This window comes from Vidua macroura, chromosome 26 (assembly GCF_024509145.1).
Source record: "Vidua macroura isolate BioBank_ID:100142 chromosome 26, ASM2450914v1, whole genome shotgun sequence".
NCBI lineage: Eukaryota > Metazoa > Chordata > Aves > Passeriformes > Viduidae > Vidua > Vidua macroura.
The window spans coordinates 5,825,210-5,844,263 of NC_071596.1; the positions used below are offsets into that span (position 1 = coordinate 5,825,210).

The 19,054-nt window shown below is 52.7% G+C and overlaps 1 protein-coding gene across 3 annotated transcripts; it reads right to left on the reverse strand.

Moving 5' to 3' along the window:
- Positions 1–453: 453 nt before the first annotated feature.
- SUGP1 (SURP and G-patch domain containing 1) lies at positions 454–18,839 on the reverse strand. Of its 3 annotated transcripts, none has more exons than XM_053999403.1 (14): positions 18,798–18,839; positions 16,761–16,932; positions 16,260–16,363; positions 15,416–15,634; positions 12,396–12,507; positions 10,999–11,102; positions 9,548–9,671; positions 7,480–8,102; positions 7,126–7,232; positions 5,955–6,132; positions 4,370–4,476; positions 3,507–3,652; positions 2,600–2,729; positions 454–1,107 (listed from the first exon to the last, which is right to left on the reverse strand). In XM_053999403.1, the coding sequence occupies exons 1-14, from the start codon at positions 18,820–18,822 to the stop codon at positions 1,081–1,083; spliced, it is 2,178 nt and encodes a 725-aa protein (XP_053855378.1). In that variant the 5' UTR covers positions 18,823–18,839; the 3' UTR covers positions 454–1,080. The 3 variants fall into 3 exon arrangements, with proteins under 3 accessions (XP_053855378.1, XP_053855377.1, XP_053855376.1); XM_053999402.1 differs by having other exon boundaries at positions 9,548–9,659; positions 12,396–12,519; XM_053999401.1 differs by having other exon boundaries at positions 12,396–12,519.
- Positions 18,840–19,054: the final 215 nt, after the last annotated feature.

Below are 19,054 nucleotides of genomic sequence, written 5' to 3' on the forward strand. Positions count from 1 at the left end.
GGGATCCGGGAATGGGATTGGGAATGGGATCCAGGGAAGGTCTGGGATCAAGAATGGGATCCAGGGAATGACTGGAACTAGGGACTGGGATAGGGAATGGGATCCCGGGAATGACTGGGATCGGGACTGGGATCCAGGAAGGACTGGGATTGGGACTGGGATCGGGACTGGGATCCAGGAAGGACTGGGATCCCGGGGCCCCAGGCTCCCAGATTTTGGATTTTCCCTGGATAATCTTCCCCCATCCCCCCCCAGCTTTGGAATGGTTTTAATTAAAAGCCAAACCCTTGACTTTGTAACTTAAAAAAGAATCATATCAAGTATCCCAAAAAAGGAACCAAACCCAGCTTTTTTTCCCTGAAAATCCTTGGAAAACCCAGCTCCAGGGCAGCCTCCCACCCTAAAAAAAAAAAAAAAATCCCTCTCTTCCCAAAAAATTCTAAGGATTAAACCTAAGGAACAAACAAGTTTGATTTTATTTACAGACTCCATGAAGAAAATTTGTATTTCCAGAGTTTTTTTTTTTTTTTTTCCATTTTAGGACAACAAAATCCAACTGGATTTTTCCAAAGCGTGGTGCTGGAATTTTGTTGGATTTTTCCAAAGTGTGGCTTTGGAATTTTGGGTCTTCTTCATCCCAAAGCACAGGAGGTGTTGGCAAAATCCCTGGGAAGGGAATAAATCCCCCCTGGATCCATCAAATCCTGGAATTTCCAACGGATCTGGGCCAGATCCGCCCATCCAGAGGCAAAACTGGAGGCACTGGTTCCCCAAATTCCCCAAAATCCCTTGGATTTGGGATTCCAAGATAAAATCAAGGAATAAAATCCCCCCCCTCCTGGAGCAGCACAAGATTTGCCATTCCCAAAAATCCCAAACTCCTTGGAACTGGAGGCACCTGGGGGATTTTTGGGGCTGCTCCAAACCCTCCCCGTGTCCCCAAAAAAAGCTGGGAAAGCTTTTCCATGGGGGAAGGAGGAGCTGTGATTCCAAAAAAAGCCGGATAATATCGGGAGAAAAGAGATGGATAATGAAGTTTGGGATAAGAATTCCCAGGAAATCTGTTGGGAAAAGCCCTCCTCAGTAGTAAGGTCGCCGTGGGTTGTTCTGTAGGGAGAAAAAAACAACGGAAAAATCATCAGGATTGGGGATTTTATCCCAAAAATCAACATCTGGATTCTCTGGGAAAGCCACTGGAATGTGACATTTTCCAAGTTTTTTTTTTTTTCCACCAAAATTAAAGGCAGCTTTTGGCTGGAAAGGGAAAAGGGAAAATCCAAGCTTGGTTTTGACCCCTGGAAAATGGCAATTCCAAAGAAATCATGGGATTCATGGAGAAGCTTCCCTTGGCAGGGGTTTAATTGGGATAAGGATGGGAATAAAATTGGGATTTGAAGGAAACAAAAAAATGGGAAGGAGAATTCTGCATCCAGGGAATTCCGGGAGGACGATTTGGTTCAGGATGAGGAGAGAATCCAAGAGGAATTTCCCAATTGCCAACATTCCCAGAGCTACCCCGGAGATCGCAGGGATTCGTCCCTGTGCCTGCCTGGGTTTGGGACACTCCCGTTCCAGGGGATCCGTCCCTGCCCCATCCCAGTGGATCCATCCCTGCCCCATTCCTGGGACTCTCCCTCATCACTGGCTCCATCCCATTCCCATTCCCAACTCCACTCCATCCATCCCATCCCATCCCTGTTCCCACGATGCCAATCCAATCCCACACCAGCGGGTTTGGCAGGAAGTGAGACACCAGCATCAATCCCATCCCATTCCCATGATCCCATTCCCGTTATCTCAATCCCATTCCCATGATCCCAATCCTGCTATCCCAATCCTATTCCCATGATCCCAATCCTGTTGTCCCAATCCCATTCCCGTTATCCCAATCCCATTCCCATGATCCCAATCCCGTTATCCCAATCCCATTCCCATGATGCCATTCCCGTTATCCCAATCCCATTCCCATGATCCCATTCCTGCGATCCTGATCTCAATCCCAATCCCGTTATCCCGATCCCAATCCCGTTATCCTGTTATCCCGTACCAGCGGGTTGGGCCGGAAGCGGTACGCAGCATCAATCCCATCTCATTCCCGTTATCCCATTCCCGTTATCCCAATCCCATTCCCGTTATCCCATTCCCGTTATCCCGTTATCCCGTACCAGCGGGTTGGGCCGGAAGCGGTACACAGCATCAATCCCATCCCATTCCCGTTATCCCAATCCCGTTATCCCGTTATCCCATTCCCGTTATCCCGTTATCCCGTACCAGCGGGTTGGGCCGGAAGCGGTACACAGCATCATTCCCGTTATCCCATTCCCGTTATCCCAATCCCGTTATCCCGTACCAGCGGGTTGGGCCGGAAGCGGTACACAGCATCAATCCCAATCCCGTTATCCCGTTATCCCATTCCCGTTATCCCGTTATCCCGTACCAGCGGGTTGGGCCGGAAGCGGTACACAGCATCAATCCCAATCCCATTCCCGTTATCCCATTCCCGTTATCCCGTTATCCCGTACCAGCGGGTTGGGCCGGAAGCGGTACACAGCATCAATCCCAATCCCATTCCCGTTATCCCATTCCCGTTATCCCGTACCAGCGGGTTGGGCCGGAAGCGGTACGCCAGCATCATGCGCTTGCGGAAGGCCTCGTACTCGTCGTCCTCCTTGGTCAGCTCCGCCGGGCGCTCGATCCCGAATCCCGCCCCGTCCATGGTCGTGGTGCCCCTGCAGGAAATCCGGGAATGGCTCGGACACCCTGGGAACCCCCACGGGAACTGTGCCCCGGGACCTCCCCGGATCTCCTTCCCAAATCCCTGGGAATTTGGATGGAAGCAGGGATTGGTTTCATTTCCCAAATCCCTGGGAATTTGGATGGAAGCAGGGATTGGTTTCCCATCCCAAATCCCTGGGAATTTGGATGGAAGCTGGGATTGGTTTCCTATCCCAAATCCCTGGGAATTTGGATGGAAGCAGGGATTGGTTTCCTATCCCAAATTCCTGAGGTTTGGATGGAAGCCGATCCACCTTAAAAAACCCTTTGGAATATCCAAAGTGGGATCAAATCCCAACATTCCTGGGCATGGAATGAAATCAAGACTCGTAGGATCACACGAAGCTCGGATCCTGGCTGGAATATCCTCCCCTGGATGTGCTTCCCACTGGTTTTTTTAGTATTTCCAGGATTTTATGACACCAAGGAGAGCAAATATTCCCAGGAATTTCCCATTTTAAGGATTTAATCCTGGGAGAAGGGAGGCGCAGACAGGAATTCTTGGAGCTGCACTTCCCAATGGAAATTTGGGTTGGAAATTCAGGATTTGGGTGCTCAGACAATTCCTGCACCAGCTACAGCCACAAATCCAGGAGAAATCTCCCCCAGAAAAACCAGGAATTCTCTGCTGGGCTGAGTTTTCCATGCTCAGGTGGGGAATCCCAGCTGGGCTGCAATTCCAGCAGGAATTCCTGGGAGAAAAGGAAGGAATTATCCGTAGGAGCACTCACTTGCTGACGGGATTTTTAATTCCCTGTCCATCGGATCCCAATCCCTCTCCTTCCTTCCATCCCATTTTCATCAGCATTTGGTATCCGATGTTTTCCACGGTCAGCTTGAATTCCTTGTACTCGGAATAATCCGGCTCCCGGCCCTCCTGCAGCGGGAAAAGCAGGGAAAAGGGGATTTTTTATTCCATGGATCACAGGGAAAGCAGCTCCACCCGCCCCCAAATTGGGATTTTGGGAAAGAACTGCCAGGATTTCCCGGGATTCCAACAACAGCTCTGGAATTCCAGGTTGTTCCCTGGATCCAGCCTCAGATCTGTTCTTTCCTAAGGCTGAATCCCAGGGAATGTCAGGCCCCGTGCTGGAAAACAGGGATGAGGCAGCTTCCAGGAATTCCAGGGTTTGGGAAGGACTGGAAGGTGCTGGAGTTGTGGGCTTGGGGTTTGCACTTCCCTGCAAACAGCTGGAGAAAAATTCCCATTTTTTCCCAGCTTGGTACCCACTGATCCCAAAGAGAAGGAGGTTTGTCTGGAATTCCAGAAAAATCCCAAATCGTCGAATTCCAGAGTGGAAAGGAACCTTAAAGCCCATCCAGTCCCGTGGGCAGGGACACTTCCCATGATCCCAGGATGCTCCCAACATTCCTTGGACACTCCCAGGGATGGAGCAGCCACGGATCCTTTGGGAATTCCACCCCATTCCCTCCCAGGGAAGGGATTTTTCCCAAATATTGCCCCATTTCCCTGCTAAGAGTGGGAATCTGATCCCTTTTTTCCCCTGCAGGAATGCCTGGAGCAAGGAGCGCCCGAGGAATTCCCAGGTGTGGGATGAGTCCGGAGCATTCCCAGAATCCCAGAAATCCTCACCTTGAGTGCCTTGAAGGTCTCCATGAACTTTTCCAGCTCGTCGGGCGGGAGGAAGTCCCCGATGAAATGTTTCCCTCGGCCCATCTGGGTCAGCTGCTCCGCCCACTCTGGAAAAGCAGGACAACCCCGAGCTCATGGAGAATCCCCTGGGATTCGTGGAGCAGCCCAGGGATGCACGAGATCCCCAGGCTGAGAAATCATGGAGAATCCCTTGGGATTTGTGCAGCAGCCCAGGAATGCCCATTGGGATCCCCACTCTGGAAAACCATGGAGAAAACCATGGAGAATCCCTTGGGATTTGTGCAGCAGCCCAGGAATGCCCATTGGGATCCCCACTCTGGAAAACCATGGAGAAAACCATGGGGAATTCCTTGGGATTCATGGAGCCTCCTAGGAACACGCACTGAGAATCCCTACTCTGGAAAACCACGGAGAGAGCAACATTGATGGAGAATCCCTTGGGATTTGTGGAGCCTCCCAGGAATGCCCAGTGAGATCACTTTGAAAAGCCATGGAAAAGAGAGCACTTATGGATCACCCCTTGGAATTTGTGGAGCATCCCAGGAGGGACTGTCCCTGCAGCTTCCAATCCAGGAGGACAGGGATGGAATTCACCCTCTGGAATGCTCTGGGATGGGATTCTCCCTGCAGCTCCCAGTCCAGCAGGATAGGGATGGAATTCCCCCTTTGGAATGCTGGGATCCCAGTCGAGCCTGCTGCCCCCTAGGGATGGAATTCCCATCTGGAACCCTCTGGAACTCTGAGTCCCACACACCCTGTGTCCTGTCCATTTCCATGTGCACAGGCGGCGCTCCCTAGGGATGGAATCCCACCCACCCTGGTGCTCCCTAGGGATGGAATTCCCTCTGGAACTCTGAGTCCCACCCACTCGGGGTTTGTCCATCTCCATGCGGCGCAGGCAGTGCTCCCTCGGGATGGAATTCCCATCTGAAATTCCCAATCCCACCCACCCTGCTGCTCCCCAGGGATGCAATTCCCCCTCTGGAATTGCCAGTCCCACGTACCCCATGTCCCTAGGGATGGAATTCCCATCTGGAATTCCCAATCCCACCCACCCTGCTGCTCCCCAGGGATGGAATTCCCATCTGGAATTCCCAATCCCATCCACCCTGCTGCTCCCCAGGGATGGAATTCCCATCTGAAATTCCCAATCCCACCCACCCTGCTGCTCCCCAGGGATGGAATTCCCTCTGGAACTCTGAGTCCCACCCACTCGGGGTTTGTCCATCTCCATGCGGCGCAGGCGGTGCTCCCTCGGGATGGAATTCCCAATCCCACCGACCCTGCTGCTCCCCAGGGATGGAATTCCCAATCCCACCGACCCTGCTGCTCCCCAGGGATGGAATTCCCAATCCCACCGACCCTGCTGCTCCCCAGGGATGGAATTCCCAATCCCACCCACCCTGCTGCTCCCCAGGGATGCAATTCCCTCTGGAATCGCCACGCACTCTGGGTCTTGTCCATCTCCATGCGGCGCAGGCGGTGCTCCCTCGGGATGGAATTCCCAATCCCACCCCCCCTGCTGCTCCCCAGGGATGGAATTCCCTCTGGAATCGCCACGCACCGCGGGTCTTGTCCATCTCCATGCGGCGCAGGCGGTGCTCCCAGGTGCCCAGCTCGCTGTCCACCTCCTCGTCGCTGTCGTAGCCGTGCTGGTGCTGCTGCAGCGCCCGCTCCCACAGCAGCTGCATCTCCTGCATCGCCCGCTTGTGCTTCATGATCATGTCGTACATCTGCTGCATCTGGGAGCCCGGGGAAACAAACGGGGATCAGCCCGGGGAAGGGGGTTTGTCCTGGGAAATGGGGTTTGTCCTGGGAAAGGGGGTTTGTCCTGGGAAATGGGGTTTGTCCTGGGAAATGGGGTTTGTCCTGGGGAAATGGGATTTGTCCTGGGAAAATGGGGTTCCGCCCGGGGAAAGGGGGATCTGTCCTGGGAAATGGGGTTTGTCCTGGGGAAATGGGATTTGTACTGGGGAAATGGGATTTGTCCTGGGAAAACGGGGTTCAGCCCGGGGAAACGGGGTTTGTCCTGGGAAAATGGGATTTGTCCTGGGGAAATGGGGTTCAGCCCGGGGAAAGGGGATCTGTCCTGGGAAAAACGGGATTGGTCCTGGGAAAAATGGGATTCAGCCCGGGGAAAGGGGGTTTGTCCTGGGAAAGGGGATCTGTCCTGGGGAAAACGGGATTTGTCCTGGGGAAACGGGGTTCAGCCCAGGGAAAGGGGATCTGTCCTGGGAAAATGGGGTTCAGCCCAGGAAAAATGGGATTCGTCCTGGGAAAACGGGATTCAGCCCAGGAAAAATGGGATTTGTCCCAGGAATCCCAGTGGAGCACAGCCTGCTCCACAAAAAATGGCTCCAAACCCTAAAGGATCCCAAATCTCAGCCCCAAAAGGCAGGAGATCTGTGCTTGTGCTTCATGGTCAAGTTGTAGATCTGCTGCATCTGGGAATTGTGGAAAAATGGGATTTGTCCTGGGAAAAATGGGATTAATCCCTGGAAAAGCTCCTCTGGGATTTGGGATTTTAGGACTGGAAAGCTCCTTTGGGATTTTAGGGCTGGAAAGCTCCTTTGGGATTTGGGGTTTTTGGGCTGGAAAGCTCCTTGTTCCCAAACCCTCTGCTATTCCCGCTGATTCCAGCCCCACGCTGCTCCCAAGGAATCCCAGGGACTCCAGGATGGAAAACCTTTGTTATTCCCACGGGAGGGAACTCGGGGAGGATTTTTGGGATTCACCTCCTGCTGCTCCTTCAGCTGCTTCTTCTGGGCCTCCGAGAGCTCCGTGACTCCCACCAGTCCCACGGGTTTGCCCTTCTCGTATCCCAAACCCTTCAGGTCCTGAACTGCAGGAAAAAACAGGGAAAAACCTTTGGGAAAAATCTGGGAGATTGGAAAAATCTCAGAGAGGGAATTGAAGGGAATAGAAGGGTGGGAAAAGGAAAAAAAAAAAAAAAAAAGGAAAATAAAACCACTGGGAAAAAACGGGATTGACAGCAGAGATTCCTTGGAAAACTTGATCCATGTTCATCTCAGGAAAGAAAAAACCACTTTGGAGCCACGGAATTCCCAGGAAAACCCAATCCCACTCACCTGAGAGGGGAGAGGGAGAATCCAGCTGCTGCACCAGCTGGGGGAGGGGCAATTCCACCTTTTCCTCCTCCGGCCCCCACCGGCTCTTCCTCTTCTTTTTGGTGCTGCCCGGAGCGGGGCTCGGGACCGGGGCGGGATTTGGGGTCACGGATGGATTTGGGATCGTGGCGGGATTTGGGATTGCAGCTGGGTTTGGGATCAAGGCTGGGTTTGGGATCGGGGCAGAATTTGGGGCCAGCTGATCCGGAGGGGAGGTGGAGGATGAGGATGGGGCAGGAGAGGCCGAGGGAATGGGAAGAGCGGCGGGAACGACGGGAGAGGGAACGGGAAGAGGCAGAGGCGGCGGGATGGGAATGGGGAGAGGGAGAGGGGAGGGAACGGGGAGAGGGGAGGGAACGGGGAGAGGGGGGAAGCACAGAGGGGAGGGAGAAGCCTCGGGGCTGCTTTTCCGTTTGAGGCCGGATTCTCCGGGAAAAGGGGAGCCCCCGGGAAAGGGGGGATTCCCGGGAAAGGGGGGATTCCCGGGAAAGGGGGAGCCCCCGGGGGCAGCCCGGGCCCTGCGGAACTCCTCGAGCTTCTGGCGGTAGTAGCGGTGCCCTTTGCTGTGGGGCTCGTACAGGAACCTGCAAACAACGGGATCAGCCGGGAATGCCAGCCTGGAATGCTCCCAGGGCATTCCCACAGCATTCCCAGGGCATTCCCAGCTCTCCAGCTCCACTCAGAGCAGGGATCCAGCCGTGGAATTCCTGCCTGGATTGCCCACAGCATTCCCAGATCGTTCCCAGCTCCACTCAGAGCAGGGATCCAGCCGTGGAATTCCTGCCTGGATTGCCCACAGCATTCCCAGATCGTTCCCAGCTCCACTCAGAGCAGGGATCCAGCCATGGAATTCCTGCCTGGATTGCCCACAGCATTCCCAGATCGTTCCCAGCTCCACTCAGAGCAGGGATCCAGCCGTGGAATTCCTGCCTGTCATTCCCAGCTCTCCAGTCAGTCTCAGAGCTGGGATCCACCACAGTTTCCTCAGGAATTTTCCTTCCTGCAATTCCCAGAGCATTCCCAGCTCTCCAGGGCTGGGATCCAGCACTGGAATTTTCCTTCCTGGAATGCCCACAGCATTCCCAGAGCATTCCCAGCTCTCCAGGGCTGGGATCCAGCAGAGTTTTTTCAGGAATTTTCCCTCCTGCAATTCCCAGAGCATTCCCAGCTCTCCAGGGCTGGCATCCAGCACTGGATTTTTCCCTCCTGCAATTCCCAGAGCATTCCCAGCTCTCCAGCACCATCCTGTGTATTCCTGCAGCCAGTGCAGCTTCCACTGGCATCAGGGAACACAATTCCATAAAGGAAAACCAGCCCCAAAAAGCAGGAATGTGCTGCACCCCAAACTTGAGCACCTCAAGTCTCACCGCTCCAAAACCCCAGTGTCCTCCTAAGCTCAGAATTCCCGGGAATTTCCCAGTCAATTTCATGGGAATTCCCTGGAAAACAACCCCTAAAAATCAGGAATTCCCTGTACCTGAAGGCAGGGTTCTCCCTGTTGTGCTGCAGGGCAAAGTTCTCACCTCAGCTCCCCCAAACTCGAGCCCCCTCAAATCCCATTTCTCCAAAACCCCAATGTCCTCCTAAACTCAGAATTCTCAGGACTTTCCCTGGGAATTCCTTGGGAAAAAAGCCCCCCAAAAGCCAGGAATTCTGCACACCTGAAGGCAGGGTTCTCCCTGTTGTTCTGCAGGGCAAAGTTCTCACCTCAGCTCCCCCAAACTCGAGCCCCCTCAAATCCCATTTCTCCAAAACCCAATGTCCTCCTAAACTCAGAACTCCCAGGACTTTCCCTGGGAATTCCCTGGAAAAAAAAGCTCCCTAAAAATCAGGAATTCCCTGTACCTGAAGGCAGGGATCTCCCTGTTGTGCTGCAGGGCAAAGTTCTCACCTCAGCCCCCCCAAACTTGAGCCCACTCAAGTCCTGCTTCTCCAAAACCCCAATGTCCTCCTAAACTCAGAATTCCCAGGACTTTCCCTAGGAATTCCCTGGGAAAAAAGCCCCCCAAAAGCCAGGAATTCTGCACACCTGAAGGCAGGGTTCTCCCTGTTGTTCTGCAGGGCAATGGCCTCCACCTCGGGCCCCCCTGCAGCCACGAACTGCGCCAGCTTCTCCGCCGAGTTCCGCGTCTCCTGGTCGGCTGGGGGGGAAACTTTAGGCAGGGATTAGTCCTGGGCCCAGCTCACCCCAGCCCAGCCTAACCCGGCCTAAGGACCCCAGAGAGGCCTAAAGTCGGGTTTAAAGGGGGAGAATTGGTACAAAGGAACAGTTAAATAGCATGAAACATCAGGTTAAATCTGACTTTGGGAGCAGGGACGGGGCCTAAGGAACCCAGTGAGGCCTAAAGCCGGGTTTAAAGGGGGAGAATTGGTACAAAGGAATGGCACAAAAACTTCAGTTCAAACCCAAGTTTGGGAGCAGGGACAGAATCTAAGGATCCCAAGAGCACATTTATGCCAAAAGCCAGCTTTAAAGGGGGAAAATTGGTACAAAGAAATGGCTGAGTGGCACAAAAACTTCACTTTAAACCCAAGTTTGGGAGCAGGGACAGAACCTAAGGATCCCAAGAGCACATTTATGCCAAAAGCCAGCTTTAAAGGGGGAAAATTGGTACAATGAAAGCACAAAAACTTCAGCTTAAACCCGAGTTTGGGGAGCAGGGACAGGGCCTAACCCAGCCCAAGGGCCCCAAGAGCACGATTAGGCCAAATGTTGGGTTTAAAGGGGGACAATTGGCACAAAGGAACAGCTGAAAGCACAAAAATTTCAGCTTAGGCCTGACTTTGGGGAGCAGGGATGGGAGAGATGAGACATAAGGCAGCTTTGGGCTCCCAAATCCCAAATTTTCCGTGTGTCAGGCACTTTTCTCTAGGATCAAACCACTTGGAATTAAGCCCAGTTAAAGGTTTTGTCATTTTCCCCTCTATCAGGAACTTTTCCATAGGATTAAATCACCTGGAATTATCCCTAATTAACAAATTTTGATTTTTCCCTTGTGCCAGGCATTTTTTCCATAGGATTACACCACCCAGGATTATCCACATTTCAACATTTTGCCCCTGAATTACCCAGGAACAACAGGAAATCCTTTGGAAAATTCCAAATTCCCTATAAACCCACTTAACTCTCCCCTCACTGCACCCCCTGGAGGCTGTTTCAGGGGAAATTCCCAATGGAAAATCCCAAATCTCACCTGGAAAAGGGTGGATACTCCCATCAAACCCAACAAAAACTGAGGGGAAAAAATTCCCCTCTTCCTAAATTTTCAATGCTGGAGAATTATTTTGGAGTATTTTTGACAACTACAAGGAAAATCCCATTCAAAATCCCAGGAATATTTTGGGAATCCACACTTTTTGGCACAAGGATTTGATTCTCCTCGTGTTGGGAATTTTCTTTCCAAATTTCCATCCCAGTCCCAAATAAACCCCAAATTTCCCTCGTGCTGTTGCCATTCCCCAGATTTTAGTGGGAATTACCTTTTTGGGAAGAGGCTGCTTGGGAATTTTGATTTTCTTTCCTTATTTCTGCCACTTTCTTCCTGTAGTAAAGGAATTCTCTGCTGTTCTTATCATGCAAAAACCTGGGAAAAAAGGCAAAAAGAGGAATAATTATCCAAATATTGATATTCTGGGATAGAAACAGCTCCAACTCCCACATGGAAAAGAGGAGGAACTACTCAGAATGCACCTAAAACATGGAATTGGATTTTGGAGTTTTATTCCAAGGATTTGCATCCAAATTTTTGTTGCTTGAAGGGAAATTAAGGAGGAATCCTTTGCTCACCAGTGCTGGGATTAAAAAAATTTTTCACCCCTCAAATCCAAACATTTTCTCCCCTCAAATCCCAAATTTTCCCCCTCAGGAAAGAGCACCAAGCCCAAATTTTCCTCTCTAGCTCAAATCCCAAATTTTCCCCCTCAGAGAAGAACACCAAACCCAAACTTTCCCCTCTCAAATCCCAAATTCTCCCTTAGGGAAGAACACCAAACCCAAACCTTCCCCTCTCAAATCCCAAATTCTCCCTTAGGGAAGAACACCAAGCCCAAACTTTCCCCTCTAGCTCAAATCCCAAATTTTCCCCCTCAGGGAAGAGCACCAAGCCCAGACTTTCCCCTCTAGCTCAAATCCCAAATTTTCCCCCTCAGGAAAGAGCACCAAGCCCAAATTTTCCTCTCTAGCTCAAATCCCAAATTTTCCCCCTCAGAGAAGAACACCAAACCCAAACCTTCCCCTCTCAAATCCCAAATTTTCCCCCTCAGGGAAGAACACTGAACCCAAACCTTCCCCTCTCAAATCCCAAATTTTCCCCCTCAGGAAAGAGCACCAAGCCCAAATTTTCCTCTCTAGCTCAAATCCCAAATTTTCCCCCTCAGAGAAGAACACTAAACCCAAACCTTCCCCTCTCAAATCCCAAATTCTCCCTTAGGGAAGAACACCAAACCCAAGCCTTCCCCTCTCAAATCCCAAATTTTCCCCCTCAGGAAAGAGCACCAAGCCCATATTTTCCTCTCTAACTCAAATCCCAATTTTTCCCCCTTAGGGAAGAACACCAAACCCAAGCCTTCCCCTCTCAAATCCCAATTTTTCCCCCTCAGGGAAGAGCACCAAGCCCAAACTTTCCCCTCTAGCTCAAATCCCAAATTTTCCCCCTCAGGAAAGAGCACCAAGCCCAAATTTTCCTCTCTAACTCAAATCCCAAATTTTCCCCCTCAGGGAAGAACACTGAACCCAAACTTTCCCCTCTCAAATCCCAAATTCTCCCTTAGGGAAGAACACCAAGCCCAAACTTCCCCTCTCACAGGGAAGAACCCCCAGAGCCCACTCCTGCCTCCTCCTGCCCCTTTCCTCGGGATGAAAGCATTCCCAAACTCACGAAAAAGCAGGATTGTCCTTGTAGTCCTCCATGGCGACCTTCTCGAGCTCGGGGCCGCCCTCAGCCACGAACCTGGCCAGCTTTTCCACCACCTGCCGCGTCTCCGAGTCCTCTGGGGGCAAAACTTTAAGGAGGCTGTCAGTACTTGGGGTTCAACTGCCCCCAAACGGGAAACAGGGAATTACTGCCGAAAACCACGGAGCAGACACATGGGAATATGGGAAGAGAAAGGGTGAAACGGGGCAGGCAGTTGTAGAAAGGCGTTCACAGCACAATTCCTGATTTTCTGCAGGGTTCTGAGCTCCCCCGGGGAAAATCTAAAGTTTGGGGTGGGAGGAGGTTAAAGCTCGTCCCATTCCCGCTTTTTCTGCTATCCTGAGCTTTCCCTGGACACTTCCACAGCTTCTCTGGGAATTGCAGCCCAGCCCCTCATCACCCCCGCCCCCAGCCAGGAATTCCTTCCCAAAATCCCACCTAAACCCACCCTCCCTTAGTTTGAAGGCATTCCCTGGCTCCTGGAATTCCATCCCTTATCCCAAATTCTCTGCAGCTCTCCTGGAGCCCTTTTAGGCTCCGAGGTCTGCCTGGAATTTCCCTTCTCCAACCGTTCCGTGGCCACTCCCAGGGATCCAGGGGCAGCCACAGCTTCTCTGGGAATTCCAGCCCATTCCAGCCAGGAATTCCTTCCCAAAATCCCACTGAAATTCCCCTTTCTCTGTTTAAACCCATTCCCTGTGTCCTGTCCCTCCATCCTGTGTCCCAACTCCCTCTCCAGCTCTCCTGAAGCCCCTTTAGCTTCTGGAAGCAGCTCCAAGGTTTTCCTGGAGCCTTCTCTTTTCCCAGTTTCCTTGGGCATTCCAGAGACTAGGAATCCACCACCCCATCCCAGTCTGGAGGTTTCCATTGCTCCCAGTTCATCCCAGCTTTAACTGTGGCACAGCTGGCTCCTGCTGGATTTGCTCCCTACAAATCCCAGCAGGGAAAGAGCAGGAATTCGGTTTTAATCCAGATTCCAGCTGCCAAGCCCTTCCCAGAACTGTGGGGCTGGAGCAGCAGCTTTTCCTGCTCCAAAAAAAAAAAAAAAAAAAACAAACCTGGAGTTTGGCTTCTGTGCCCAGGAATTCCCACAGGGATCACAGAGTGGGAATAAACCCAGCGATTTTGGGAATTTTGGGAAGCCAGAGCAGAGCCACCCACACTGATCCCGCCCCAAAATCCTGGAATTAAGGCAAAGCCACCTCAGCTCTCTCATGTTCCCCATGTTTCACGCTCAAACCCCAGATTCCCAGGATTGTGCTGGTACAAATCCCAGCAGAAAGGGTTCTGTGGGATTCTGGGGCTGGATAAATGAAGCCACAAAGCCGAGCGTGGCTCGCTGAGCTCCTTTTATCCGTTAAAACCCACCCGTGAAATTCCCATTCTGAGGCAAATCTGCCTCGGGGCTTCCTGCCCTGGATGATCCCCATAAAACCCGGGATAATTCCTGCCACATCCTTGTTTTTCCAGGCATTGAGGACCTACAGGTGAGATTTTTTTACCTGGATTTTGCGTTTTACCTGGGCACAATTCCGTGCTGGACGCGTTGTTTATTTTATTTATTCACACACATGGATTTCCCCTGCACGTTCCCAAACTAATTCCTCCTTTTCCAGCATTTAAACCCCCTAAAATCCCATTTTAAGGTCAAGAACCAGGATTTCCTGGAGAGCCCAGCACTTGGTACAACATTCCAAAGGTGCAAATCAGAATTTTTAGGATTTGCCACCCACCAAATCCATTAAATCACAACATTTTCCTCCCTACCCGTTATTTTCCCAAATTTTTGACTGGCTAAGCACTCAGATAATTTGGAGAAAATAAATTTTTCTGGGCTGACGTCAGTAATACTTAAACATTGAATTCAATATCAGGAATTGAATATGTAAAATATTGGGAATTTCATATCTAAAACATCAGGAATTTCATCCCTCAGATTTTGGTTGGATTTGGAAGAGCCCACCAGCATTAACTGCTGGAATTTCCAGTCCATAAAGGAGAAATCTGCCCCAAAACTGTGCTGGGAATATACATTTCTGAAAAATAGGGATAAAATAACCAGCTTTCCAATGGGGCTGAGGGAATCCTGTCCCAAACTGAGCCCTGTCCTGGGATAAAACCACCCCAAATCCTGTCCCAATTTGATCCCTATCCTAGGAGGGAATCCTGGCCCTCCCTGACCCTTATCCTAGGATAAATCCACCCAACTTCCCACCAGGACTGAGGGAATCCAATCCCAAACTGATCCCTGTCCCAGGATCTGAAACCCACCCCATTGCCCGCTGGGCCTGAGGGAATCCAATCCCAAACTCAACCCTTATCCCAAAACCTGAATCCCACCCCATTTATCCCAAAACCTGAATCCCATCCCATTCCCCACCAGGACTGAGGGAATCCTATCCCAAACTGATCCCTGTCCCAGAATCTGAACCCTTATCCCAAGACCTGAATCCCACCCCATTCCCCACCAGGACTGAGGGAATCCTATCCCAAACTCAACCCTTATCCCAAAACCTGAGCCCCACCCCATTCCCCACCAGGACTGAGGCAATTCCAATCCCAAACTGATCCCTGTCCCAGAATCTGAACCCTTATCCCAAGACCTGAATCCCATCCCATTCCCCACTGGGCCTGAGGGAATCCTATCCCAAACTCAACCCTTATCCCAAGACCTGAATCCCACCCCATTCCCCACTGGGCCTGAGGGAATCCAATCCCAAAACCTGAGCCCCACCCCATTCCCCACCAGGACTGAGGCAATTCCAATCCCAAACTGATCCCTGTCCCAGAATCTGAACCCTTATCCCAAGACCTGAATCCCATCCCATTCCCCACCAGGACTGAGGGAATCCAAACCCAAACTCAACCCTTATCCCAAGACCTGAATCCCACCCCATTCCCCACTGGGCCTGAGGGAATCCTGCCCCCACTACCCCGGGATGAACATTCCCAGCTCCAGCCCCAGAGCAGGAGCTGCCACTGACCTTTGATCTCCAACCACTGCTCGTAATCCTCCTCCTCCTCCTCGTCGGGGCCCTGGAAGACGCTGAGGCGGCTCAGGACGGGGCTGGGTTTGGGCAGGGAGAGGCTCCGGGCCTGCAGCATGCGGCTCAGGGCCTGCCCTGGCCGCTTCCCCAGCAGCGCCGGCTTCTTCCCGGGGGTTGGGGCGTTCCCGGGGGTGTTGGGGGGATTTGGGGCATTTTCTGAGGAGAAAATGAAGGGGAATTATTCTTGGAAATCCCGTGTTTGATGTGGGAAAGTCTCAGGGCCTGCCCCAGCCGCTTCCCCATCAGCGCCGGCTTCTTCCCGGGGTTTGGAGCTGCAGCATTCCCTGAGCTGTTGGGGGGATTTGGGGCATTTTCTGGGGAGAAAATGAAGGGAAATTATTCTGGGGAATTCTGGGTTTGGGGTGGGAAAGGCTCCAGGCCTGGAGCGTTCAAGCTCAGGGCCTGCTCCAGCTGCTTCTTTCAGGGGTTTGGAGCTGGGCCATTCCCAGAGTGGTTGTGGGGATTTGGGGCAGTTTCTGAGGGGAGAATAAAGAGGAAATTATTCCTGGAAGTCCTGGGTTTGGGGTGGGAAAGGCTCCAGGCCTGGAGAATTCAGCTCAGGGCCTGCTCCAGCTCCTTCTTTCAGGGGTTTGGGGATGGGGCATTTATGGAGTTGTTGGGGGGATTTTTCTGTGGAGAAATTGAAAGGAGGTTATTCCTGGGAATCCTGGGGTTTGGGCTGGGCTATTTGTTAGGGGGATTTCGGGCATTTTCTGAAGTCAGAAGGAAGGGAAATTATTCCTGGGAATCCTGGGTTTGGGTTGGGAAAGGAAGGACCTACCAGCATTGGATTTTTCCCTCTGGAGCTTCAGGAATTGCTGCAGGAAGCTCCCATCGTTCACAAACTTGTTGGACACGGAGGCCTCACTCTCGGAGCCATCGTCGCTGAGCGGGGACAGAAAAACAGGAGCTGGAATTTGGGAGCTTCCCTGCCCTTCCCATGTGGGATTCGGGACAGGAAAAACGACTGGAATTGGTAATTTTCCTCACCTGCCACCGAATTCCCAAAAGAACCTCAAATCTCCTTCCTCATCCAATAAAATTGGGATTTTCTTCCCCTTGCTCCACTAAAACTGGGATTTTTGCTCCCTAATCCACCAAAACCGTGATTTTCCTCCTCCTGCTCCATTAAAATTGGGATTTTCCTTCCTTGCTCCATTAAAATTGTGATCTTCCTCCCTCTGCTCCACCAAAAGTGAGCTTTTCCTCCCTCAGCTCCCTTTCCCAACCCCCCCCCATTTCTGGCAGCCAGAAGGCCGGGATTCCCGGGATTCCCACGTACTCTCCGAGCAGCGGGAGCTGCGGGATGCTGAGGGAATTCTGCCGCGCCTGCTGCTCCAGCCGGGCCTCGATTTCCCGTTTTTTCTGGGCGATCAGCTCCTCCTGCTGCAGGATGTTCACGCTCGTCTTGGCCGACTTGGACTGGGACACGCCGAACCACCGGCTCGCCTTCCCTGAGGGAAAAGGGTGGGAATCAGCACGGGGAATGGCCGGAATGAGGGGTACATTCCCTGAGGGAAAAAGGCGGGAATTAACTCGGGAATTGTCAGGAATGAGGAGCCCCTTCCCTGAGGGAAAAGGGCGGGAATCAGCACGGGGAATTGGCTGAAATGAGGGGTACATTCCCTGAGGGAAAAAGGCGGGAATTAACTCGGGAATTGTCAGGAATGAGGAGCCCCTTCCCTGAGGGAAAAGGGCGGGAATCAGCACGGGGAATTGGCTGGAATGAGGGGTACATTCCCTGAGGGAAAAAGGCGGGAATTAACTCGGGAATTGTCAGGAATGAGGGGTACATTCCCTGAGGGAAAAAGGCGGGAATTAACTCGGGAATAGTCAGGAATCAGGGGCACCTTCCCTGAGGGAAAAAGGCGGGAATTAGCCTGGGAATTGTCAGGAATGAGGGGTACATTCCCTGAGGGAAAAGGCGGGAATTAACTCGGGAATTGTCAGGAATGAGGGGCGCATTCCCTGAGGGAAAAGGCGGGAATTAGCCTGGGAACTGGCTGGAATCAGGGGCACCTTCCCTGAGGGAAAAGGGCGGGAATTAGCCTGGGAATTGTCAGATGAGGGACGCATTCCCTGAGGGAAAAAGGCTGGAATTAGCCTGGGAATTGTCAGGAATCAGGGGCCCCTTCCCTGAGGGAAAAGGGCGGGAATCAGCACGGGGAATTGGCCGGAATGAGGAGCGTATTCCCTGAAGGAAAAGGTGGGAATTAACTCGGGAATTGTCAGGAATCAGGGGCCCCTTCCCTGAGGGAAAAAGGCGGGAATTAGCCTGGGAATTGTCAGGAATGAGGGGTGCATTCCCTGAGGGAAAAGATTGGGATTTAATATTGATCATTCCAAATCAAGGCTCACATTCCCTGAGGGAAAAAGGCGGGATTAGAGTAGGAACCATCCTGAATTCAGCTTCCCTGAGGGAAAAGGAGGGAATTAATGGAGAGACCATCCCAAACCAAGGCTGGTCTTCCCTGTGGAAAAAGGGGGGAATGAACAGGGACCATCCCGAAATTAGGGGCATCTTTCCTGAAGGAAAAAGCTGGTGTTTAACAGGAATCATCCTGAACCAAGGGTCGCATTCCCTGTGGGAAAATAGAGGGAATTAACGGGAAACCATTCCAAATCAAGGCTCATACTTCCTACGGGAAAAGAGGGGAGATTAACACAGGCATCATCCCAAAACAAGGCTTGCTCTCCCTGTGGGAAAAGGGAAGGAATAAACTGTGGGATCACCCCAAACTCAGCACCTCTATAAAAAAAAAAAGGAAAAAAAAATCAACAGTGGGGTCTCCACAAACCACCAGCTCAGCTTTCCTACGGGAAAAGGGAGGGAATGAACAGTTGGGTTTCCTGTGGGAAAAGGAGAGGAAAAATCATCAGTGGAGCCTCCCCGAACTACCGGCTCTGCTTCCCTGGGGGAAGAGAGGAGGAAAAATAACGGGGAGACCACCCCGCACCCCGGGCTCGGATTTCCTGGGGGAAAACGGGGGGAAATTAACAGAGGAGCCATCCCGAACCAGCAGCCCGGCTTCCCTAGGGGAAAACGAGCCGGGAACGACCGCCGGGATCCAACCCGAGATCCCGGATCGGCTCCGCTGCGGGGAAAAATGAGGGAATTTAACGGGGGGAGCTTCCCCCAGCCCCCGACTCTGCCGGCACACCCCCACCCCGGGCGCACACCCCCACCCCCGCCTGCCGGAGCCCCGGGAGCGGCGGGGCCGAGCCGGGGGATGGCAGCGAGGTGGGAGGAGCGGGGCAGAGCCCCGGGAGGGCCGGGGCAGAGCCGGGAGCGGCGGGAGCCGCCCGGCCCGGGCCGTACCTGGCGCATCCCTGTGGTTGTCCATTTTGGAGCCCCCGTCCCAGCATGCCCCGCGCCGGGCGCGCCGCGCCAGGGGCCGCGCCAGTGCAAGCGCCCCTGGGAGATGTAGTCCCTCCGGGGGCCATCCCGCCGCTCTCCCCGCTCCTTCCGCCGCACCGAGCCCCGCTCGCGGCGCGGCCGAACCACCGCGCTCTGGCGGCTCCGCCGCTACGCTCCTTCCCCGGTTCGCCCCGCATCCTATCGGTGCGAAAGGGCAG